Source organism: Alexandromys fortis, unplaced genomic scaffold (genome assembly GCF_014885135.2).
Source record: "Alexandromys fortis isolate MF-2015 unplaced genomic scaffold, M_Fortis_MF-2015_v1.1 scaffold_4, whole genome shotgun sequence".
Lineage (NCBI taxonomy): Eukaryota > Metazoa > Chordata > Mammalia > Rodentia > Cricetidae > Alexandromys > Alexandromys fortis.
Genome location: NW_026067944.1, coordinates 22682385 through 22708929, shown reverse-complemented (window position 1 = coordinate 22708929; position 26545 = coordinate 22682385). Strand labels below are relative to the sequence as shown.

The 26545-nt window shown below is 41.1% G+C and overlaps 1 protein-coding gene across 3 annotated transcripts in view; it reads right to left on the bottom strand.

The window, feature by feature from the left end:
- Tbc1d23 (TBC1 domain family member 23) overlaps positions 1 to 26545 on the bottom strand; it is a 55195-nt gene that overhangs the window by 5053 nt on the left and 23597 nt on the right. The window contains exons 5-16 of one of the 3 annotated variants that reach the window (XM_050148849.1): positions 26259 to 26382; positions 23087 to 23211; positions 22952 to 22998; positions 22538 to 22641; positions 18452 to 18574; positions 17285 to 17377; positions 14676 to 14846; positions 11350 to 11392; positions 9676 to 9782; positions 7007 to 7146; positions 5733 to 5777; positions 2403 to 2491 (exon numbers count right to left, since the gene is read on the bottom strand). In XM_050148849.1, the coding sequence (XP_050004806.1) occupies positions 2403 to 2491; positions 5733 to 5777; positions 7007 to 7146; positions 9676 to 9782; positions 11350 to 11392; positions 14676 to 14846; positions 17285 to 17377; positions 18452 to 18574; positions 22538 to 22641; positions 22952 to 22998; positions 23087 to 23211; positions 26259 to 26382 (1211 nt within the window). Of the gene's footprint in view, positions 1 to 2402; positions 2492 to 5732; positions 5778 to 7006; positions 7147 to 9675; positions 9783 to 11349; positions 11393 to 14675; positions 14847 to 17284; positions 17378 to 18451; positions 18575 to 22537; positions 22642 to 22951; positions 22999 to 23086; positions 23212 to 26244; positions 26383 to 26545 lie in introns of those variants that run through there. The other 2 variants (XM_050148851.1, XM_050148850.1) reach the window with 2 other exon arrangements.

Here is a 26545-nt window from a genome sequence, read left to right as displayed (position 1 = left end):
GGATTCCCCAGAGTTAGTGACAAGCAGTTGTGAGCCACCTGACGTGGGTGCTGGGGAAACAAATGCCGGTCCTCTGGAAAAGCGGCGAGTGCTCTAACTATTGAGCCACCTCTCTAAGCCCATTTATTTTTACATGTGTGTGGGTGCCAGGCAGAGGTAGGGGCACAGATTCTTTTGTAAGAATTGGGTCTGTCCTTCCATTCTGTGGCTCCTGAACTTACGTTGCCATACTCGGCAGCAAGTTCCTTTCCCGGTCAACCCCTCTGGCCTCTCCACTCCCATTCACAAGCGCCTTTCTTTTCTTCTTTCTTCTCTTTGTTTTTGAGATATGGCTTCTCTGTGTAGCCCTGGCTGTCCTGGAACTCCCTCTGTAGACCAGGCTGACCTTGAACTCAGAGATCCACCTGCCCCTGCTGGGATTAAGGGCATGCGCCACCATGCCTGGCACAACCACCTTTCTTTTGACAGGGCTTTCACTGGCGTGGTGCTCACTAAGCAGACCAGTCTGGCTGGCCAGTGGACAAACTGAGGAAACCATTTGTCTCTGCATTCTGGCTGCTGGGATTCCCAGCGTGAGGACTCTGCTAACTAGTTTTATGACAACTTAGCAGAGTAATTCTGAAAGAGAAAACCTCCACTGAGAAAATTCCCTGTAACCTGTCTGAGCACGCATGCGGTCAGTTACTTCCCCGTAACCTGTCTGAGCACGCATGCGGTCAGCTTTCTTACTGACGATTGAGGTGTGAAGGCCAGATCACTATATGCAGTACCACCTCTGGAGGGCGGTTCTGGGTCCTATAAGAAAGCAGGCTGAGCGAGCCATGAAGGGCAAGCCAGTAAGCAGCACCCCATCACGGCTTCTATTTGAGTTCCTGCCTCAGTGACGGACTATGACCTAAATGCTGGAAGGTGAAATAAACCCTTTCCTCCCCAAGTTGTTTTGGTCATGGTGTCTTACCTCAGCAATGGAAATCCTAAGTAATAGCCAGCACAGTAACTTTCTAAGTGGCAGAGGGGATTGAACTCAGGATCAAGCACTTTACTGACTGGGCTATCTCCCCAGACCCTTCCCATTGCTTTTCAGTAACTAGTTCAAAATCCAGACAATGCCAAAGAAAACAGCGTCAACTGTAGTAAAGTCCTCGGGTTAGCACTCCCTGGTCAGAATCCTTTCCCTTTCGTGACTTCCTCTGTGTGAACAGCTCTACACGCGTCTCTTCTGTCACCAGGATGCTCATCGTAATACTGTGGGAGTGCTTTGCGGGTTTCCTGAGGGAGGCACCGTAATACAATACATCCCCCAATACTGCCGCATTCCCGCACACTGGCACACACAGTTCTAGGTTCCTGGTCTTGCTGTGTCCCACTCTCTATATTATAAATCTGTGTGTGTGCAGGGAAGTATAAACAGACCACAAGGTACTTATCCACTTTCCTCTCCTTGCTCATGAAGGAAGCTAAGACCATCAGAAGCACAAACACACACATGGCAGTGGGAAGACGGCAGCGGAGAGGGGACAAGGCAGAGACAGCGAGAAACATATTTACTTCAATGCAAGTTTCCCAGCAGTCCATTTTGTAATATTTACTGGAAAATCAAAGATGCTCCTCTTGAGCCACCATCTCACTGCTAACTGAACTCTCTAGATGTACTTTCAAAGTTCATCTTGATAGATGTATAGCAATGTAGCCACTTAAAACTGACACAAATCAGAAAATACCAGAGTTGGATCCTAAACTACGCAGACAGGTGATTATCTACGACAGAAAGAAAATAAACAGATAATATGGGCAAACATCAAGTATTACCAAGCGGAAAGGACAATGACATTTAGGAAGCTTTTCCTCATTTTTGCACACATTAACATAACTTGGGTTTCTAACTCAATATACATAGTAACTATGGTCACTTAATCACATAATTGAGACTGTGGAATTATAAGTAAAAACAACAAACTTATTTTCTAAACACAAAAATGATCCTAGGTGAGGATTCTCCCTGGCACCACAGTGCCATCCTGTTGCCTTTTCGGACCCTCTGTGCCTTCCTCCAGTCCCTCAGATCTCAGGCTCCACGTGGCTGGGTGTACAAAGGGATTTAGACACAGTCATGTGGGCCTGAACACAACCTCCACATTGCCTCCCAGCTGAAGACTCCGGTTAGCTGAGACCCATGCAAAAGGTCTGCTTAGATTTCTAGTAGGCACAATCCAAGAATTCTAAAACCAAAGCATTCCTGGAAACCACAGACCAGTGGTTCCCAGCCTATGGGTTGCGACCCTTTCAAAAGGTTCGCACATCAGGTATCCTGCATATCAGATATTTACAATTCCTAACGGTGGCAAACTACGGCTAAGAAGCGGACTGTGTAAACGAAGCTGCAGGTTAGTGCGTTTCCCAACCTGTGTCGTACTCCTCTTCATCCCCAATGCTGAACACGGGCTTCACTCCACGGTAGGGCTTGCCCACTCTGTCGCTGCTGCTCACGTGCCTGCGTTTAAACAAGTTTAAAAGGGAATGTCACTACGGAGGAATCAAAGGTGTTTAAGTATTCAAACAAAATGTGAATGCTCCTTGCCCTTCACAGGCCACGCATAGCTTAGGACAGCCATTCTCAAACTGCAAGACGACAAACTACGTAGATGGAAAGACATTGTGTCCAGCCGATGTTCCCTTTTAAGCCAGTGGTTAGATGCTTCTGTGCCTGAGGAAGTGACCCTCTATGCTGTCCCTCATTTGTAAAACAGTAACAAAGATTCTGCCCTTCAGGATTACTGTGAAAATTACCCAAGCTATCCCTCTCCTTTCTGAAGCTCTAGTCTACAGTGGGGGCTATGTAATGGTTACTGCACCGAGAACCCTACAAGAAGACTCCAGGCTCCTTTGGAAGCCGAAAGTTTCTCAGTTTTTCCTCTCCGTTTTTACCCCTGCTGCTCCTGTTTTAGTCCAGACCGAGATTCTACTTCTTTAGCATAGATTAAAATGTTTCGGTAAAATACTATATTGTTCTCAGGAAGCTTTCCTTTGTAGGATAACTACCCACTTCATCTAACAAGAAAACACTCAATCTTTTGTTTGTCAAGAGTCAGTCTGGGGAGGAAAATCATCAATAAAAATCTTCACTTAAACAGACTTAAATATTTACTTCTAAATCAAACCTCCTCCAAGGAAGCAAGCAAACACTAATGAGCTTAGTGTGGCAATCCTCATAGAATTACAAGTTAGGTTAGTTAACCTGTGCTTAAAATTTCATCAATTAAGCAGTCAAAATTTTGTTTAAAAATTCTATATTGCATTGGTGTTTTTGGTTGTATGTATATCTGTATAAAGATATCAGATCGCCTGCTACTGGAGTTACAGAGAGTTGTGAGCTGCCATGTGGGTGCTGGAAATTGAACCCAGATCCTCTGGAAGAGCAGCCAGTGCTCTTAACCACTGAGCCATCTCTCCACCTAGTTAAGACATTTCCAACGCAAAATTATCCTGTAAGCTATCAAACCATGTTCACTGGGGAGTATCAGAGTGTAGACCTGGAACATTCCAGAGAGGCAGGTGGTAGAGCTTATTCCCAGTGTGGAGCACTTTGGAAGGTGGCAGAGACTCAAGGTGTTTCTAATGTAGGTTTCTGGGTCTAGGACAAATTTTAACTTGCTGAACTCAGAAATAAACTTGATTCATTCAAATTGCTAAGTAAGTTGTACTTTCAACAAATATGCCTATGTGTGGACCACACAGATGTATAAAAGTAAAATTCCGAAGCTAGGAGAAGAACAAACTGAAACTGCCCCGATGGAGGAAGGTCATTGGTTAAAAAATAAAGAAACTGCTTGGCCCTCATAGGTTAAAACATAGGTGGGAGGAGTAAACAGAACAGAATGCTGGGAGGAAGAGGAAGTGAGCTCAGAGGCCATGCTCACCTCTCCCGAGCACACGCAATGAACTCCGACCCAGAATGGACGTAGGCTAGAATCTTCCTGGTAAGTGCACCTTGGGGTACTACACACATTATTAGAAATGGGCTAGTCCAGGTGTGAGAGTTAGCCGAGAAGAGGCTAGATATAATGGGCCAAGCAGTGTTTAAAAGAATACAGTTTGTGTGTTGTTATTTCTGGTGTAAAGCTAGCCGTGCGGGAGCCGGGCGGGACGAAAAGCAGGCCCACAGCTCCTACAACACTGCCCCAGAGGCCAACTCCATGGTCCTAGGGAAGGATGACTCACAAGTAGACTATAATTCCCCACAAGAACAATTTTTTTAAAAAACAGCCTAAGGTAAAATTAGATAGTTGTCCTATAATTGCTTTGTGTAGGAACAGTCAAAAATTATTCAAGTTATTCAACTTATTTCTTAAATGTTTTTCCAATTACTGAAAATACTGAAATGATGAGAAAGTAAACCCACAATGGCTTAATTTCTACCCAGATTCTTTAGAACCATATCTTATCATTTGTTGTGTACACAGACTTGCTGTGCACTGTGCAGCGGAAGTGGAGGTCAGAGGATTCTTTAAAACTGCATCGTATCATTTGTTGTGTGTACACAGACTTGCTGTACACCGTGCAGCAGAAGTGGAACTCAGAGGACAGTTGTGGCAGCTGGTTTTCTCCTTCCACCATGTGGGTCCAGAGATCAAATACAGGTAGTCAGGCTTGGCAACAAGTGTCTTTACTTGCTCAGCCATCTCGTCAACCTTACACTTTCTTTTGTAAATATTCAGTTATTGCTATAGTAATCTCCTAGTATTATTTGTTAATATTTAAGCTGAAGAAAATTCTGCAAGAATAAAAATTATAATGTTGCGTAAAGTTAAGTTCGTAGTGCTCATTTGCTTTATCTAATTTTAATATTCCAAGTTTTAAACCTTAAATCACATCTTTGTATCAACCATCAACTGCCGTCTTACTGAGGAGAAAGAAGGCAACAGAATAGACAGAAAAAATCTCCCATGGTCTCTTTCAGGGAAAATACAAATGCAGAACCCGAGAACTATAGTTCCTTCAAACAGATTTATAGATGTTAATTCATCAACCTAAATGCATACATCTTCTTAAGAAAAATCAGGAAATGTATATGTCCATAAAGTACATGAGTTAAAAGCTTGATGCTGAGGATGTATGTGGCTCAATGGTAGAGAGCATCTTCAAGACCCTTGGTTTAACTCCAGCATCAAGTTTCAGACCATGAACTGTTCTAAATTTAGTTGCTGTAATTTTATGTAAGGGCAGGAGAGAATGGTCAATTATTGGAACACTGCTAACTTCTGATTCCATGGATTCTGTTCTGTTTCACCTTTCCCTCCTTTAGAATCAGAACTGCAGAATTTATAAAGTCCTTGGGTCTGAGCAAGTTTGATTTTTATTTGAGGAATGGGAGATGGAAACATGCAAAGGAAAAAAATCAAGCTCAAAACAAAACGGAAAGCACAATGCCAGAGTGGGACACTCCCATGAGCATACTGAGAAAGTCAGCTTCGGAAGGAGCAGCAGGAAACTTTAGCCAAGTCAGCACAAGGTGCACAGTCAGCAGGGGGCGCACTGACGGCGAGGGGCACACACACGGGGGGGGGGGGTGCACAGTCAGCATGGGGCGCACAGACAGCAGGAGGTGCACAGTCAGCAGGGGGCACACTGACAGCGGTGAGGGGCGCACAGTCAGCAGGGGCGCACAGTCAGCGGGAGGCATGCTAGAGGGAATGGACGGGATGCACGATAGAGCTGCTCTACTCATGGCTTACCGCTCTGTACATGATCTGTCTGGCCAAGGAAGATTGAAAGACATTCTATAGCAAATCAAGGCAGAGGATAGAACAAAATGATTATAAAAAAAATGCAGCACTTTAGAAAATACATAATAAAATCAATTTCTCAACCCAGCACATACATTAAAGAAAATAGTTCAATCATCTCAAGCATAAAGGAAAATGAAGAGAAGCCAGTTTTATGTGATACTCCACCAGACATCGGCCTTTTCAACTTACAGTCATCATTAGTCAATCATAAAGTAAATTAGTGCACTTTAAAACAAAAAATTTTAATGTTCATACACAAAATGTAGCAGCAAAAGACCAGGGACTCAGAAGCACTAAGAGTTTGGCTTTTAAGAGTAGATGAAACTTTATTGAGCAGACAAGTCTTTTCGGCTTGATCAATATTGGCTCTTCTAGATGATTCCCTACTCATTACCTAGTGCTGACCGAACAGGGTCTACCTCTTGTGTGCGTGTGCACTCTACTAGAAAGGGCACTCAGTTCTTCATGTCACATGTTCAACTTTCCTGATGCTTGCAACGAAGACAGGAGAGGGAACCCAAATGCCAGCTCATGCTCACCATCAGGCTTGCTCAGAAACGAATTCCGTATCTGAGTTGGAAAGACTCAGCTTCTGATACTGTGACATGACATCGTCAGAATAAAGTTCACACTTGAGACCTGGGTAATCAAGTTACACACATGCAAAAGTATCTTGTAATGTTTTAAGTTCCCAGTTTGGGGTTTGGCCACACTCACAGCTATCCTGGCTGCAGAATGTGCACATGTGAAATTAGACTACATAAAAAAGTGTATCCTGTGCTCACAAACAGCAAAACAAATAGCCTCAAATTTGCTTGCCCTTTGTTCATCATGTCCCCCTTTTAATTCATGGGAAAATGGAGTTTGTATTTTTAAACAAATTCCTACGAAGATTTGAACTTAGTAAAGTGGAATTCCATTGTTTTAAGCATGAACAAATTATCTAGGATTTTAGCAGAAGTTCTTGCTATGAAATAAGCGTGTTTGGTGGCATTTGGAAACAGTTGCTCTATGAATTATTAAGAATGGAATGAAGGGGCAAACTCAGATGGCTCTTCCTCAGAAAACAGGGAAAGGGCTCTACAGAGTGAACACAAGCTGTAAGCTCAGACCTGCAGTTACGATGAAACCAGATCCTGTTCTATAATACTTCAACAAAATTCATTTACTGAGATACACTTCTTCATCCATCTTAAGTCCACACTGTGTAAGAAACTCACCGGTCCACAGGAGTTGATGTATTCTCAATGAAGCTGATGACCTTTTCCCTGACATTAACAGACTTTGTCTTTAGAGCCACAGTCATCTTATTTACAAGGGACTTCATTCCTCTATCATTTGAGCCATTACAAGAATCGCCCTGAAAAACAAGAGCATCGACAAACTGCTCTCCAAGTGACTAACACATAAACAACTGTTAAAGGTTAGACACTGTAGACAGAATTGCATCCCCACCAACTCCATGCGCAAGTACTAAAATCCAGTGTATCTCAGGAAGCTACTGTATTTGGACAAAGGGCGTTTAGAAAAACAATTAAATTAGATCAAGGTAGGTTCAACTCTATTTATTTGGGGAGAAGCACATTTGAGCATTTTCACGCATGTGCAGGTGTTCAGCTTTCCACGTATCCTCATACAGCCTTTACTCTGTACACGCATTCCCATGTCTCTTCCTCTGTGAAGGGTGGTGAGAGGCTGGTGAAGTACTTGCCATGCATCTTTTCAGTACACCGCACCCATGTGAAACTGAGACACAACAGGACACATCTATAACCCCAGAACCGTAATAGGTAGGGACAGGGCCCATAAAAGGACACTGGCATCCAATCTCTCTGAACTGGTAAGTCCCAGGTTCATTAAGAGGCCCTGTCTCAAAAATAATAAGGTGACTGAGAGTGACAGATGTCAACCTCTGGCCCACACAGGAGTGCACACACATGAAGCTGTGTTTGTAACAAAAAAAGGTGGAAAACAATATAAATACTTATCAACAGGGTATTAATTGAATAAATTAGAACACACACACAATGAAATATTACTTAGTTTTTCTTGTATACCTAGAGAATCAAGGTAAAAAGGAATTCTCAGAGAAGCCTCCTCTGCAAATGTGACAATGACCCGTCTGGATCACGTGGCTGAAGATAAACTCCACACATCTACAGTGCACTACTGTGCATATTCTTGCTCACCTAGTCCCCAGGCCCTCCTTAGGGGAACATTCTCTTATTATTTTATTGTACAGGTAAAGAAACCACAGCTCAAGGGTCTTACTGTAAGTCAGAAAACGGGGAAGTTGTGTTGCAGAATATTTAATTATATAAAGATGTGTTGTTGTTTTACCTTGAGCCTGCCTAAGGCACCTAGTTAGTCTAATAAAAAGCTGAATCACCAATAGCAAGGGATAAGGAATAGCCAGACCTTCCAGGCAGGGAGAATAAATAAGAGGAATGTAGGCTCGTGAGGAAATCAAGAGAGATGCCCGGGAGATGCCGGGGCAGTCAGGAGACACAGAGAAGCAGGTAAGCAGGGCATACAGAATGGAAGAAAGGTAAAAAAAAAGCCTCGAGGCAAAATGTAGATGAATAGAAATAGGATAAATTCAGTTATAAGAGCTGGTGGGACAAGCCTAAGCTAAGGCTGAGCATTCATAATTAATAACAAGTCTCTGTGTCTTAATTGGGAGCTGGTTGGCAGCTCAAAGAAAATTCAACTGGACTCAAGACAGCAGAGAGTACATGTGCTCCTGCACATCGGTTTTCTGTTTCTGTTTTACAGAATAAACATTTGGAAATGACTACTATTTGTTAAGAAAATGATATAACGACATCTAATTCAACTGACAAGACTTTTTGCCCAGGTATTTCCAAAGCAGAACAGATGTACTTACCCCCATAACAAAACCTCACGTAACTCACTTCACAATAACAACCTTCGAATACACTAGGCAGGCCACTTTTTACTTTCTCTACTTGGACCATTCACGTAGGGGAAGAGACTGAACTCTCTTAACTGTGTAAGCTCACAGGGAGCAAGGATACAGAAGCCCATGCCGGAGATGTGGAGATGAGCTCACTGAAGAGAGCGCCTCAGTTCAGTACAGACTCACTCAATCACTGCATTAAGCTTGCAATAAGGATTCCTTGTTGTGTACTAAATATTTCTGACATCTTTGCTGTTATGCTGGAGGTTTAAGAGTTAAGCACCTTTTCTGGTGTGGAGGCCCAAAAATGTGAGCCTATTTCCACCTTGACCAAAGGTCGGAGAGTTGGAACTCACCTCTATTCCTTAAAGGTTACTGAGTTTCTACATCAAACAAGGGCCCCACCTGGATTTAGATCAGAGAGGTCAGCAGCTCTTGCAGGGTTATTGTCAACAGGTGTGGCTAATATCCAGACCTTGTACTCCAGGAAGAGAAAAGTAGATGTATTTCTACCTCAAACAAAAGTCTAAGGATCCAACTAAGGTTCTAGTTCCCTTAAGGAGATAACTTGGATTCCACCCAAGGAGTGGTTCGCCTACAGAATGTTTTGGTCTAAGGTGTTGAGTGTGACTTGCTTTGTTCTGGCAACAGAATGTTTTAACTATGAATGTAGTCCGTGACCTTCAATTGCTATGTTCATTTCCTTGTATCATGGTAATGCAGTTTTTTATCTTACTCCTACCTTTTGGGGTCAGGGATATTTTAAACAATTGGAAATTAAACGTGGGTGATTTCAGTATTCACTGGAGCTCCCTCCCAGTACTTCCATTTTATTATTTTTTAAATTCATCTTCATACTCTTTACTTATATTTCTAGTCCCCACACCCTACCCTGGCTAGGGGTATTTTGGTCAAGGCTGGTCCCTGACATGCTGGAAATTGACCCACATGTTCTTTGTATGGACTTACATCAGCAGAACTGATGCTGCTCCTGGAACCTGAGGTACTGGCAATCCAATGGCCATATCCACTTTCTGGTCCCTCCACGTTAATGTCCGCCAGATGCTGCTGCAGGGCTGATGATAAACAAGAGAAACGAAATAAAAGCTGAAATAGGAGACTCTCTGGAAACATGAAAGGATAACAAACATAACACAACTAGATGAAAAACCACCCAAGGACATAATCAACAAAGGTGCTGTCCTGCCCTCTCACTAAGAACTCCGGGCCACAGCAAACCTTCCTTTCCATTTGTCTAAAGACCTCTGCAGTCCCAGGAGTAAAGAAAGATTAGGAAGGCTTTTTGTCTGCTCCTTAGAAAGCAATCTTTCAAGTACCAACAGATAATGTATGCAGGATTCAAGACATGAGGAATTAACAGAAAGGCTAGGAGACATCAATCCATTTTCCCATAATAGTGTTGACTTAGGCATTAATGGTCAGAGAAAGATTAATGGAGGGGAAAAACCTTGAAAAAGCTTTCTAAAACTCTAGACCATGGCTGGCCATCGAGACACACATCAATACTCAGCACTCAGGAATCTGAGGGAGGAGAACATGAGTCTGGGTCACATGGATACCTGGGGTACCTAACAAGTTCCTGGCCAGTGCAGGCTGGAAAGAGAGCAGGAACACTAGACAATTATATGACTAGCAGCCAACATTTGTATTGTGTTATGAGGATCTCTAGTAACAGTAGGTAAAGTGTCAATACTTGCTCACCAATTTTATTTATTTATTTATTTATTTGGAGACATAATCCTGGCTAGTGTCAAACTCACAGAGCTCCACCTGCCTCTGACTTTTGAGTGCTGCACTTAAACATATCCCATCTGGACTAGCCACTATGCTTTTTAAAAACTTTTTGAGACAGGGTCTCATTTGCCCCAAGGTGGTCTCAAATTTGCTAGATAGTTGAGGATAACCTTGAACTCCTAACTCCTGATCCTCCTGTCTCCACCTCCAGAGCGACTTGATTATAGGTGGGCTGGGGAGTGCATGCTAAGCACCCACAAATAAGCTATAGCTCCAATGCTCACTTACACACACACACACACACACACACACACACACACACACACGTGCACATATGCACACACTCACAAATATACACATGCATGCACACGCGCACACACACACATCTTTTCTGTTGTTGCTGATGGTGGGGATTTTGTTTGCTTGCTTTACTGTTTGTTTGTTTGTGTGAGCTGGGGTTCTGCTGCCAGCTCAGGCTGGCCTGGAACTTACTATGTAGCACAGTCAATTGGTCCTCAAACTCTTGGTCCACTTAAAAGGCTGAGGCAAGAGAATCAAGAGTTAGAGGATGCAGCTCAGTGGTAAAATGCTTGCCTTGCATGCATGAGCCCCTAGGTCCGATACCAAGCACCTTGCAAAATAAAAACTAAAAGGTTTAGACAGCTGCACAGTAAGCACATCTGGATAGTCTATACTCACACCTTTCAATACATTATTTGTCATCTATGTATGTTCTGCTGCCTTCTCTTTTCTGAAAATACTAAATGACTGGAGACAGAAGATACGCACACCTTAACTAGTCTTGTAACTCTAAATCAGTTCTACTGATAATCTCTACATTTTTTTGTCTAAAAAGTAGAAGCAAAATTAATGTATTAAAAGGCTTACCCATAAATCCACCACTGGCAATACTAACATATTCTTTGTTTTTCTGTAATAAAAGACAACATTTGAATTATTACAAAACGCAGTTTCGTTAAAGCTCCGGCAAATGCAGTCTGTAGTTGCGTGTTCCATTTCAGGCACATCACTTTTCCTTGACAGCCTGGACTTTGGCACAGAGTTCCATATATTAATCTTGTATGTTGTAGGGTTGGTGCTTGAGCAAAAGAAAGGGGACAGCTTCATGGTTGTGAAGACTGTGGTTTATTTGTGTTATGGACTCCACAGCCCAAGAATCAAACAAAATGGAATGACATGACATTTTAGAATATAATTAAAGTAGGTTTTTAAAGTTTCAAATCTTTTGTGTCCTTTACTAAAAGGTAATGTAAAAATATTATAGCTGTTTTTAAAAAGGAAACAACAGAATTTTGCAAACTACTAAAATCTTTTAAACAGTCAGATGTATTGCTTTCCAGGTTAAGTCTTCAAGGTCTCAAAGTTGAGGCAGTCTGGGATGGATATATGTGTGTGTGTGTGTGTGTGTGTGTGTGTGTGTGTGTGTGTGTGTTTGTTTTATGTTTAAAAACCACTTATGGGTGAGTACATATGATAATTGTCTTTCGGATCTGGGTTACCTCACTCAATATGATGTTTTCTAGCCCCATCCATTTGCCTGCAAATCAAGATGTCATTATTTTTTTCTGCTGTGTAGTACTCCATTGTGTAAATGTACCACATTTTCCTTATCCATTCTTCAGTCGAGGGGCATTTAGGTTGTTTCCAGGTTCTGGCTATAACAAACAATGCTGCTATGAACAACAGCCTACAGAATGGGAAAAGATCTTCACCAACCCCACATCAGACAGAGGTCTGATATCCAAAATATACAAAGAATTCAAGAAATTGGTCATCAAAAGAACAAATAGGAGTAAAGACCTAAACAGAGAACTCTCAACATAAGAATCTAAAATGGCTGAAAGATACTTAAGGAAATGCTCAACATACTTAGCCACCAGAGAAATGCAAATCAAAACAACTCTGAGATTTCATCTTACACCTGTAAGAATGGCCAAGATAAAAAAAACTGATGACAACTTATGCTGGAGAGAATGTGGGGTAAAGGGAACATTCCTGCATTGCTGGTGGGAGTACAAACTGGTACAGCTCCTTTGGATATCAGTGTGGCAATTTCTCAGGAAACCACCTTCCTCAAGACCCAGTAATACCACTTTTGGGTATATTCCCAAAGGATGTTGTATTGTACCACAAGGACTTGTGGTCAGCTATGTTCAGAGTCCAAAGTCTTATACCTAATTTACTTCCTATCGTAACGTGCTTTGGTACACTATAACTACCTAACCTTCAACTCCCTCAGACACCCAAGAAGGAAATACTATTAACTGAGTAAGCAGAAAGTGCAAGCAAGCAACTTCCAAAAATCACAGAAACAGCTGGCTGCCTGGACAGTCACTCAAAGTTCCTCTGCAACGTTGGGGATCCATCTTCAGCCTACAGGCCTAGCATATTTGACAGACTTTTCTGTGAAGCAGGGTATTTTGTGTTCTGCTTGTCTAATTAGGACAGCACACTGTCAGCAGTCGAGGCAGGGCATTTCCTTGCCCAGTGGCTTACTTTTGACACAAAGAAAGTAAACTCCATGTGGAGTTTCTTTGATGCCCATTATCTTCTCTGAAGTAGATTGGTGCTGCCAGCAGACATGTCTCATTGCCATAAAAAAGAAGAAACTAGGTTATTAAAACATCTAAAATGCCATATTCTGTAGATCACTGAAGAGTTTGAAGACGACCTATTTATCTAAATTATCTTTGTTTGACCTTGAAAACATACCTACTGTGACTACAAATTTAATTATACTAGGTGATTAACTACTAACCTGTATTTCTTTATTATCCTAAACAGTTGATAATAATTTTCAAGGACTAGAAATTTGCATTACCTTGTTAAAAGAGCTGTAGCCCTGGAACTGGAATTACAGAAAGATGCAAGTTGTCTTTAGTGGACGCTCGGAACTAAACTCAGGGTCTCTGTAGGAGCAGGGATCCTCCTGTCTGCATTCCTCACCATTCTGGGATTACAGGTGCATACCACCAAACCTACCTTTTGATGTGGGTGGTGGGGATTGAACTCAGGTCTTCAAGACTCTGTGGCAAGCACTTTACTAAACCACCTCCCCAGGCCCCCAACTCTTCTACGCTGCAATTTCTTTGAAATTTTTGAGATGAAAATTAGGGGGAAGTAATTCTAAAACTCCACCAAGAATTTAAAGACTAATAAATGACAAAGTTCTTAAGAGTGCAAACTCTTACCGCATGACATCCCTTACAGCATAGTTTATACTGGAGCATTTTTAAATGGGCCAGTTAGTTTATGACTAAGGTGAGTCTGGGACTCTGTCCTCTTCCAAATAAACTTCCAGCTCTTCCCTTTAAGAATGTGTGAAGGCACCCTCCATCAAATACCTTTACTTCTCTGCCTTTTTTTTCCAAGACTTAAGCGTTAGAAGTATTTTCTCAAACCAGATTCATCAGAATATACAAAATGGATATGGAACAAGATGGAATGGCTGTAGAGGATCAAGAGCACTGTCTTCCTGTGGATGGACTTCAGGGTGGGAACCACCAGAACAACCAGCTGTTTATACTAAAAGCCATCAAATGGCTAAGAGATTGAGGCAGAGGGTCAAAATGCATGAAATCACAAAAACGCATGAACTGTGCTAAAGAGAGCCAGCTCAAGGAGAAAAATGGCAAAATACGTCATGGGATATATATATAATTTCTATATAATTATTATATATAATAAATAATCAAAACAAGTAAAAGCACTCAAATGAATCAGATATATAGTATTAAAAGTTCCAGAACATGAAAAGACAAAGATTAATACAACAGGGTAATCTGGGGATACATTCAGAGCACAGAGAAATCCGGTATATAAGGAAAACTCATCAACAAAGTGATAAACAACACAGATTGTTCCCTACCCGAGAAAATAATCACTCCCTACCTCGCTTCTTACACAAAAATTGATTCATATGGTTTATAACTTAAAATAAAAATATCATAAAAGCATATAAGTAAAATATTGAGAAAAAGATATTTCTTAGTAAGATTCCAAATCAAGAAGCTGTTACAAAGATATGGACAAGTCTGATAGAGTATGCAAAAACAAAGGAACATTAGCTACAGGTTTCTTTACGATGTCAACAACAACCAAGTCAGATGGGACAGCCTACGTCAGTGTACCTGTACAAAGTGTGCCAGCGTCAGCAATGACCGAGTCACATGGGTTAGCCTACACCAGCATACCTGTAAAAAGTGCGCCAGGACCATGTTCATATACATGTCTTCTTCCTCTCGGCCACTGCCCATAAAACAGAGGTGCTCTCCCCCAGCGATGGAGCCAGACTCAAGGGACTGCTTCTGTGCTTCCAGCAAAGACTTTACTGACTGCGCAAACTCAGATGGATTCTGGAGCATCTAGTTAATTTTAAAAATTAGAAATTTGTCAAACATACATTTGTAAAACCTGAAATATATTTCCAAGCAAACTACCAACATTAAAAACCTAGCATTAACAGAATGGAAAATGAAAGGCTTAAGTAAGTAAAATTCCAGAGATGCAATAAAAGTCTTATGTAGATACTGGAGCACTCTTCAATTAGAGGGGAAAAAAATTTCATCTCTAACAAAGCTCAGCTACGGTAATCCTGAGTCGTGACGGCAGAAAGAGCTCAACTTTGAACAGAGTGAGCAGGAACTACAGATCAGAGCAGTTCCCACAGACAAGGCCGTCCATGTATTTCTTAGAAGACATCAGAAATTAGAGAACATTTGCTTATCATTTACGTTAAGTATTGGTAAAACAAAGATCAAAAACTCATTTTTATCGACAATGAACTAAATATGCCAATAACTACAAAAATTTTAAGCTATTATTACTAAAATCAGACACAGTAATTGAATAGATGAACAGTAAAAATCGAGTAGAAAACTGGACAGATCAGAGAAGAGCAATTTCCTATATTAGTTTTAAAGATGTATTTGTTATGTGTATGTGTGTGTGCCTGCACATGTGTGCCTGCACATGTGTGTATGTGTGTGCCTGCACATGTGTGCCTGCATGTGTATGTGTGTGTGCCTGCACATGTGTGCCTGCATGTGTATGTGTGTGTGCCTGCACGTATGTACATGCCTACACATGTCTTTGTATGTGTGCCTGCACGCGTGTGCCTGCATGTGTGTGTGAGAGAATGCACCAACATGTGCAGATGTTTATGGAGGTCAGAAGAGGGATCAGACCTCCTGGAACTGGACTTTAGGCAGTTGTGATCTATCTTGTAGGTGCTGGGTAACAAACTCAGGTTCTATCCGAGATCAGCATGTGCTCAGAACCTCTCAGTCATCTCTCCAGCACCACAGGAAAAGCGACTTTCAGTAGAGAGAAAAGAGGTGTCTGCACCTTGTGTACTTCTATCTTTACCCATCATTCTAGAAAACAAACAAAGATCCATGACTAATAAGGCCCAAGAATGCATATATGCAGTACTGAGGTGTAAGGTACTTCAGATTTTAAAGAGCAATAAAATTTGCATGTCTAAAGCCTCAACCCAATAATTTTACTTTGAATAGTCTATTTCTTTACAGAACTATTTGCAAAAAAAAAAATTTGTGTAATGCTTTCATCAGTAGCTTTGCTACACAAAAACTGAAAGTAATTTCAATGTACATTAATCAAGCACCAAACTGGGAACATCTGCACCACGGACTTCTATGAAACATTAAAGGAAATGTGTTTAAATGACAGGTCTTGAAGAAACTGTTAAGCAAAAACAAAGTGGCAAAGAAGAAAGAAATATGTACGTATGTACTAAAGGCGAAGCCCGAGCAAGCTGACAATTAATAGGGCTTACTCGGAATATTTTGAAAACTATTAATTCATAAAGATGAAGGTATCTTTAGTAAATTTTAAGAACAAACATGAAAGGAATCAGAGGGAGAGGCAGAGCGTTCGTGCAGAGGACACCCACAGGCTCGCATGTTCTTTCTCACCCACAATGCCCCACCTTCATTTTCTGTCAGTCTCCTCTCAGTACCACCTAGCCCTACACATCCCCTCAGTGCCACCTAGCCCTCCCTACACATCCCCTCAGTACCACCTAGCCCTACACATCCCCTCAGTACCACCTACCCCTACACATCCCCTCAGTACCACCTAGCCCTACACATCCTCTCAGTACCACCTACCCCTACACATCCTCTGGTCCCAGGACCAACATTTCCAGACAAGATGAGGAAGCGAATAGGAGGCGGTGGTGGTGGTGGTGGCTGGGTGGGGTGGAGGGTGCCTCCCTATTCCTCTGTCTGTTCTGCACCTCTGAGGCTCTGACAGCCTTAGAGAGGCTTACATGGTGCCAGTCTCAACAGTTCTAAGCATCTCTTAAGACCACATTCATTTTAGCCATCCTCCAACAGAAATTCCCCCAGGACAGCGACTCTAACAGATGAGCACATACATGGTAGTTATTACTGTGCCTGCAAAGCAGCTTGTTACACACATAAACTCTGAAACGGCTTCCAGCAAACCGTCTAGGAGTCTTATCCAATTACACTAAGAGCTCATATTTCTACAGTACTTACTAGACTCAAGGCATAATGCAAAGTGATCTACCTGTGAGACAGCTCACAGTGAGTGCAGAATTCACTGACATAACAATGGGAGGAACAGTGAGCCACAGTTAGCAGCTGTCACTGACTCTGTATGATGACACTAACCCTAGCAGAAAAGGGGACTCTAGCCCTATCCACAGGGCAGACGCTAAACAAAATGGAACATCCCCACTGGGTCATGTAAATCTAGCTATGAGCCAAAGGGAAGCCACGCTCCTACAGAACACTTGCTCTGCGCTTGTACTGACCAGGTCTGAGTCTAAGTGGAAGGCCGTGGACAAGTGTCCAGCGTTGTACTGCTCTGCAGGACGACAGTCCACCACAAAGAACCGCACTCCTTCCTGAAAGGGAAACAACACTTGGCATTTTAAAATTGATATGAAGTTCACATCACATGACAGAACAGTAAAAAGAAACCAAAAGATGGGGAACAAGTTTTGTAAATGGCTCTCACAGGGAATTAGGAGGATCCAATTTGTATAGACACAAAAGTAACTTTGGGGTCCTAAATACTTGTGTCTGTTTTAAATAGTTAACACATTTTTTATGTATAGAACATGAAAATCTCATTATGTAGCAAGAGTATGGCAATTTGAGCTGAAATACTAAATATGTTGGAAATCAACACTCTTTATTATCTTACACACATTGCTAAATAAACTTATTTTCAGGCCCACAAACTTGCCAGCAATTCAGTTCAAAGAACTAAAGGGTTTTTCTTGTATATGGAGGAGCTGGGTTCATATGAGTCTTTTTAACCTGAACTTTATTTTCTGTTTAATGGTACTTATGAACAGAGAAGAGACAGAGGTACAGTAAGAAGTTTAAGTGCTAGACAAGCCCCATCTTCTCTCAGGTAAGCTCTTCCAGGCACAGTCTTGGAAACAAAGCACATATCCCACAGCTTAGCCATGGCCCTATCATTTCGGCACATCCCCAGAAAGCTCACTCATAAAACTGACTCATAGTCTTATGAAAAACACGATGGGAAATCATGACATTTTCATAATTCTCTTTTTCTTGCTTTATGGTATTAAATCATAATTCAGCAAGCTGTGTAACTGCCCAGGATTTAACAGTCAAAGGCTATGTCCACCCCTTAAGTTCTTCATACAATGTCATGTTCATTTGCTATTAAAGCATGTGAAAAGGGAAGTTTATAAAATTGGTATCAAGAGACAAAAATAATTATTGGCAATCAAAGTAACGCACAAGCCATTTGTAGCATACTTAGCTACAAAGGCAACGTGATGGTAAATTATTTAGTGGGAATGTTGGTTATTCTTTTTGGTGGCAGGTACTGACCCCTGGGCCTTGAGCATACAAAGTGCACGCTAACACTCAGCTGTAAACGGCAGCCCCGGCTCCTCACACTGAAGGACACAGCTCCTTCCAGGTGGGTCTGCTTTGCTCACCCTTTGCAGCTGATTTGCTTGAAGAATCTCTGACACTGAAACAGCCAGACACAGAGCTTGGCTCAGATCTGCCTCATCATCCTTGATTGCCAACAGTGTACTACCAAAGAGATGATGATTATCCTACACAAAGAGAAAACTGTAAACATTATAAAGGAAAATCAAAATGTTCTTCCTAAAATTATCTTTATTAAACTATGACAAAATGTAAAATAACTGTTACTACCCTGAGTCTAATTGATTTTTAAAAACTTAGCATCATATAATCTCAAAATTTACTCAGTGTGTGTGAATCACAGTCAAAATTATCACACAAAATAAAAGACTAAGAAAAATAATTCTACCCAGTTATATACCAATACCCACATGAAATACTAACTGTTGGGGCTGAAGATCAGGAGTAGAATGAGCTTACCCAGTATCTCGGGACACTGGATTTGCCTGGTATTATGGCGCACAGTCTTAATAGGGAAGGTGAGACAGGAGTAGTGCATCAATTACAGAGCAGCCTGGGCTACATGGCAAGTACCAGGTTAGTCAGGCTATAAAGCAAGACCCGTCCAAAAGAGATAAGAAATTCCATGAAAACACAATATAACAACCTCTGAGATACAGTGAACAGAATCCTATGAGGGAAATTTATAGTTCTAACTGCCTATATTAAAAATGAGAAAGAGCAAATATAAACGACTTAATTATGCTATTTAAAAATTTAGAAAAACAAAAACAAACTAAACCTAAACTCAGTAATTAGCAAGAAATTATTTTTAAAAATCAGAGCAGAAATGAATGAAATGGAAATAAAAATACAAAGAAACAGTGAATCTAAGAGTTGGTTCTTTGTGAAGATAAAGAAGATGGACAGATCCCTGGCCCAACTAAGCAAAATTTAGTGCTCAAAGCACCATTGGAGCAATAAGGTAAGAGAAGGAAACTAAAGGGATACAAACAGGAAAGAAGTCACAATCATTCCTATTTGCAGATGACATATGTAAGAGATCCCCAAAATTCTACCAGAAGACTTCTAAAATGTTAAGCAAATTCATCAACATGCGTGGATACGAATCTCCCTGCACAAATCAGTAGTTTTTCTATACATCAACAACAAATGTAAGAGGCTCAGAGTCTCCTGTGCTCACAGATAAGCACTAGGGGAACCAGCAATGTTAAACAGACATCTTGTCGAGGAGAGATGGATGGACCTGTTTTCCACCCAGAAAGCTGGAAGAGGAGGTGGTTAGCAGCCTAGGTAACCTCCGCACTATCTGTAGGAATGAAACCACACTGGACCCTCCCCAGACCTTTACGGTGAGTTTGTCACTCTATGGGCCCCACTTTTATGGAAGGTACCACGTGGCATCAAAGAGATTTGATGCCATCACATCTTAAGGTTTAGCGTGCACATGATTGAGTTAATTATCACCAGAAAAATTTTTCACCAAATTGTGCTGTGTTTAAATATACTTAAAATAAACTATGGGTGTCAGACTCCTGAACTTTGCGCCACCATTGGCTACTGAGTCGTGTTGATCCGAACTGCCCTTTTGCTTCCCACAGATCATTACTCTGCTGGCTGTGGTGGTTGCAGAGGCTCCCGCAATCAGAGAAAAGGAGGTCACAGACACACTCTCATTCACTACAACATCAAGAAAATACCTATGAACAAACCTAACCAAGGAAATGAAAGCCTTCTATAACGAAAATTTGAAACCTCTAAAGGAAGGGAGAAAGACACTAGAAAACGGAAAGACGTCAAATGCTCATGGACTGACAGAATGTTATGAAAATGACCATTCTACCAAAAGCTGTTTACAGATTCAACACATTCAGAATTCCCATTTCATTCTTCACAGAATAGAAAACCTATTCTAAAATTCATATGGAACCACAAAAGGCCCTGGATAGTGAAAACCATCCTGAGCAAAGAGAACAATGCTGAAGGGATTACCATCCCAGATCTCAAGATATGTTAGAAGTCACAGAATAAAAACAGTATGGTACTGGTAAAACAAACAAACATGTAGACCAAGGGAACAAAATTAAAGACCCAAATATAAGTATATGTAGCCTCAGCCAATTAGAATTCACAAAGATGCTAAAAACATGCGCTGAAGAAAGTATGTTTAGCAAATGGTATAATGGACAAATGATCCTGGGAAAACACGCAGAAGAATTTAGTTCTATCTATCTATCTATCTATCTATCTATCTATCTATCTATCTATCTATCTATCTATCTATCTATCTATCTATCTATCTATCTATCTATTACCTTGCATAAAAACTAACTTCAGGGGCTGGAGAGATGGCTCAGAGGTTAAGAGCACTGGGTTCAATTCCCAGCAACCATATGGTGGCTCACAACCGTCTGCAATGAGATCTGGCGCCCTCTTCTGGCATGGAGATGTGCAGGCAGGAGAACATTGTACATATAATAACTAAATCTTAAAAAAAAAAAAAAAAACTAACTCCAAATGTATCAAAGACCTGACTGTGAAACCTAAGCCAGAAGAAAACACAGGTGCACAGAAGAGCTTCCTGAATGGGGCTTCATTTGCCTAACAACTGACAGGTGGATTTCATAAACTAAAAGCTCTGCACAGCTAAAGAAACAATTAACTGGGTGAAGAACAAGGCCACAGAATGAAAGGGAACTTGATGGGGAAACTCTCTCTGTTAACCAATCACATCTAGTTAAGGCGTGGCAACCTGGGGCCCAGAAAGAAAAACCCAGGTGCACAGAAAGACTCTTAAGAGCCAGAGGCACGGAAAGTTTGCTGTGACAATATGTTTCCTAGAAATATCAGAAGCTACACCCATGAAGTTTCACCAACACAACTGCCTAAACACGACCTGAACAAGACACCAACAGACATGCTAACGTGGGAGGGTAGAACGCTCATGAGGTCTCAACTCAGAAAGAACTACAGGCATATCAAGTGTGGGATATCTTAGTTATCTAAGACCAAGTGGTCAGCCCTGAAAACACATACATGCACATAACATTATATGAACTGACCAGGTTGTATTTATACATTTAGTTCTATGCGTGTGTGTCTTTACAGTAAAGTGACCCCATAAGGCAGTTCTGCATATCTATGGTCACCCATGGATCAACTCCACATAAAGCAGACTTAACAATATACCCATCATTGGATTTTTGAATTTCTCAAGTTACAAATACACTAACTTAGGAAATAATCTCCACATGACATGAAACCAACAAAGAAACAGAACAAAGGCAAGATGCTTCCTGCTATTGTTTTTGTCAGGTCTAAAGGAAATTCCATTCCCCCAAATTCTGGCAGTTAGACAGAAGCCAGCATCCCCCCCAGGAACCTGTGAAGCCTGTTGCCCTCTACCAAAGGAGCCATTTCCCTTTTCACTGGTTGAAGAGACAAATGACGTCTGTGGTGCTATTAGCTACTAAAATGCATGCTGGCCTCCAGGCTCCTCAGTATCGCAAGCACCTGGTACACATTTCCAAGTCCACCCCTCCCTTACCCTAAACTCCCTCTCACTCAGGACCTACCCTCCCCAGTTACTCATTCTCCTTATAAGCCTGCTACTTCAGCTACACCCATTCTCTGTCCTCCCCTTTCTGCCTTCACCTTCCTCTCTGCTCCCTGTCTCTCCCTCCCTCCCACCCTCCGTGTGTGTGGGTGTGTGTTCTGGGTTTTTCTTCTCTCCCACACTCTTCCTCTCTCTGCCCACCTCTCTCCACTCTGCTGCTGCTTCTTTCTCGGCCAGGTCTAGGGCTACTCTGCTGGCCATGTTCCTTCTACTGTCTCCTCTCTGCTCTGGACCCTTCCAGATGTCTCTGGCTGCTCTTCCTCTCTCTCATGTCTACAACAAAAGCCTTCCTGCTAACCACGCCATTGAGCACAAGTCATGTCGACAGCTGACACAACTGTCTATTATCTACTAGGGAGACAATCCACAATGAAAGATCACAAAACAAACCAATACATTTTTGAAAAAGTGGAAAAGAACCATAATTGAAATATTTTAACAGAAGTGAAGACATTTTAAACAAAAGAACACAAGACATCCAACTCAGACCAGTTTGCCATTTCTCATCTTTTACCTTCCTAAAAGAAGCTGGTGTTTTACTACAGTAATACTGAGCCAGAGAGAAGAGGTCTTCAATGTCTTCCAGATTCAAGCTGGATGGAGTGTTCTCCAAGAAGTCTGAAATGTATTTATAGACATGCCAATAATTAATTATTTGTGAAAAATATAGTAACTAGCACTGATTCAGTTTAAAGCTAAAACAGTTCCCAATGTAACCAACATATAAAACAATCTCAGCAGCGACTCTCTGAAGAGTTGTTTCCACTTTTTACACAATACTGTGAGCTGGGCCCAGGGCCTGTGTTTGAGAACAGGGGACCTAAACAGAACCTCAGAACGCCGCCACACCCATCTTGTAACACTCTGGATGAGGTAACTGAGTTAGAGGCAGATCACATGACCTCAAGCGTTATTTTACACTACTTACGGATAACGTCTTCTTTGCTGTCAGACTCTTGTGCTGAAATAACTTCTCTGTAAAAAGGAACCAAGTGAACTTGAGTTAACAGGAAAGAACTGTATTAAAAGTTGAAAAAAAAAGAATAACACATGTGATACTTACTTTGTATTAACAAGGATAATTAACATCAAGAAATAAATAAAAAATGGATCTGCTTGCTGTAGATATCCATCCCATATCGCCTGGGTGACTTCGATGGAACAGTAATGTGCAAAAAGGCTCCCAAGCTACATTCAGGAGAGAGAGACATAAACCACTGGAGCTGACTCGGCCTTGTCAAGTTAGTGCAGCAAACTAGACAGCGACATCACAGCAAACCCTCTGCGCCTGGCACGTGATGCGTACCTTAACCTTAGCATATGAAACCCAAAGGCAGAACACTGGGTCACTTAACTAGCTGTGTGACGGAACATGCCATTTAACCTCATTAAAGCCTCTATCTCTGCTTGTGTTGAAAAACAAAAACAACACAAAAGAATACTTCTGTTCTCCAGGGCTGAGAAGAGATGATTAACCTAACTTTCAGAGTGATCAAGATCCATCTCTGCCATCGCATTCTGAGTGGTATCCAGAGCTTCTACGGGGAGTTACTACTGGTTACGATATTACTGGTTACATTACTACTGGTTACGTTATTACCGGTTACATTACTACTGGTTACATTACTACTGGTTACATTATCACTGTTTACATTACTACTGGTTACATTATCACTGGTTACATTACTACTGGTTACATTATTACTGGTTACATTACTACTGGTTATGTTATTACTGGTTACATTACTACTGGTTACATTATTACTGGTTACATTACTACTGGCTACATTACTACTGGTTACATTATCACTGCTTACAGAAAGCATTCAGTCTGGAAAGCAACTGAGAGGACCAGGCACAGCAGCTTAAGGGTTCTAGTGAAACCTAATGTCAGCTGCTCCCAAAGCTGGCTTATAATAAATCTCCGAAATATCTGAGACAAAATGCAAACTTTTCATTTTCTTATAGATTTCTAGGGACTCTCTGGGTTTTGTATTTCAAGTAAAAGAAGTTACTAATTTATATTTTTTCTCTGCCACCTAGTTGTGTTGAAAACACAGGAAGATGTAGTTTCACTAGCTATTCAGTTTTCCTTAGACCAGAAACAGCTACATCTAAAGGACTATATTTAAAGTATCCCAAGACTAAAAGAACATAGAGATTTAGTAGAGACTCTGTATGAGGCACTAAGTTATCGTTATGTATTGTTCATTAATTACCTTTAGTTCTCACAGGGGCCTTAAGAGCAGGCTTCTCTCCCCAGACAAGGACTAGACTATAACTGTCAGAAGTTCACAGAGCTGAGCTGTGGTGCTCGGCCCACAGCCCATGTCTGAGTAGCTAGCCAGAAGGCTTTTAAAAAAGCATAAAAATGCTGCTGCAAGATACTTTCACCGTTCCACTCCGCAGTCATGGGTTCTGAGGTAACAGGTACCTTATCTCATGGAAAAACAACAAAACACCTCGCCTTTCATGAACATGACACTAACAGCAAAGACAAGCCCTCTGGCAGACCGGCTAGAGGGAACTTCGTTGTCTTAGCACATATTTTAAACCCCCTAAAACAACAGAGTACTAACGTACAGTTCTGGAATGGAAAAGTCATGTCCTAGGCAGAGATCAACATTAATCATTAAAATGATTAGGAAATAATTTCTAGTCGGGTGGTAGTGGCATACACCTTTAATTCCAGAGGCAGGCAGATCTCTGTGAGTTTGAGGCCAGCCTGGTCTACAAGAGTTAGTTCCAGGATAGGCTCCAAAGCTACAGAGAAACCCTATCTTGAAAAAACAAATAAAAAAAAAAAAGAAAAATGAAATAATTCCTTATTTTAACAAAAATGAATAGGTTTAATCACAACATATAAACTGAGGGATACTACAGTTTTATAGGAATTTTGTTATTTTAACTCAAAGTGACAAAACTGGCCAAGAGAACTGAGGAAGAGGCTACTGAGATTTGTCTGGTAACGAAACTAGTTAGGACGCTCAAATTACCACTTATGATTTCTAAGTGCATCCCATCGACTCCTGAGACATTAGTATACTATTATTCCCGTTTTACAGATAGAGACACCAGAGCACTGAGCCACCTGCCTAGGCTCACACAGTTACCAAGGGCAGATGGGAAGGTCCCTAAGGAAATGGAGATAAGAATGATCAAGCAATATGCTCAGCTCCTCTGCAGTCTCCTAACATTCAACCAATGCTGGAGGAGTATCCTCATGTCAGCCCAGTAGAGCACTCCTGGAGTATGAGCTGATGATCCTAAAATCCCCAAGATTCTGTAGTGGGAAATTCATAACTCACCACTATTTCACAAATTTCTTAAGACTTACTTGCTGGACTGGAGAGAAGGCTCAGCCGCTAAAGACTAGGCTCACAGCCAAAATATAAGATCTATAAGACTTTTACTTGCCTATTTCACATTCTTTCCCTCATGAATGAGCAGAATTCTCAGACTACAAGATAACATTACAGACCGAATAAATTTAGAAGCAATTATGTGAACCCATGTCTTTCATTTAAGTGAATAATGAAATATGAAAATATAAAATAATTGCACCATTCTCACTACTTTCTTTGGGAAATGTAGTCATTTTTCATTGTAAGGTAGGCTAATTATGTTAGTATATAATAGATTTAGCACTACTTTTAGATAAACTAAAAACATATTAAAATTCCTTCTAATCAACATAATTCATATGAACAATGAGTCATCAAAAACTTCTAAGAGCATAATGGGTTCTGAGACTCAAAGAGCTGAGAAACCATGAGATCTAGAAAGAGACATCCCACTGAAAATATAAATACAAAGGAAAAGCACACAGCTGTGCTTTATATTCTTTTATAACAACCATTTGGTGATTTTAGCTTTCCTCATGATTGTTTACCAATTCATATATACACTGTTAACAGTTTCAACACTTAAAATTTTAAGCAGAACTCATATATACATACATATTTATAAATATATGTATTTACAACAATAGAAATTAGCCTTGATCCTATATTATATATAAGCATATAAATACATAATATTCACTTATATATATAATATCACTGATATATATATATATATGTAAAATAACAAAAGACTGATGTTGTCTTTTGGAGGAGGGGAACTCAGCATTTTACTATGTAGCCCAGCCTAGCCCTGAATACAATTCTCCCGCCTCTAAGTACAGTTCTATATAAACTATTTTTCATTAAATGTTCCTACTTTCACTTTATTACCCAGTTGAGTGCATAGGAGTCTGGAGTGATTTTCTTTGTGTCAAGAAAAGAGCAGAGCTCAGGCTCATGGTACTGGATGAGCAATCGGAAGAGATGAAATGGCCTCCCCTTCAGGGAACAATCCCTACGAAAAAGAGAAGCGAAGTTTCTCATTACTAGGTCACACATGATCACACCACTATCCAGTCCTGAAACACCCACTTCTTCTTTTCACCCTTGGAGAACCCCAGCATTCCCAGCAAGCCCTCCTGAGAGCCAGGCAGGCGCTCTTCTAACATCCTCCAAAA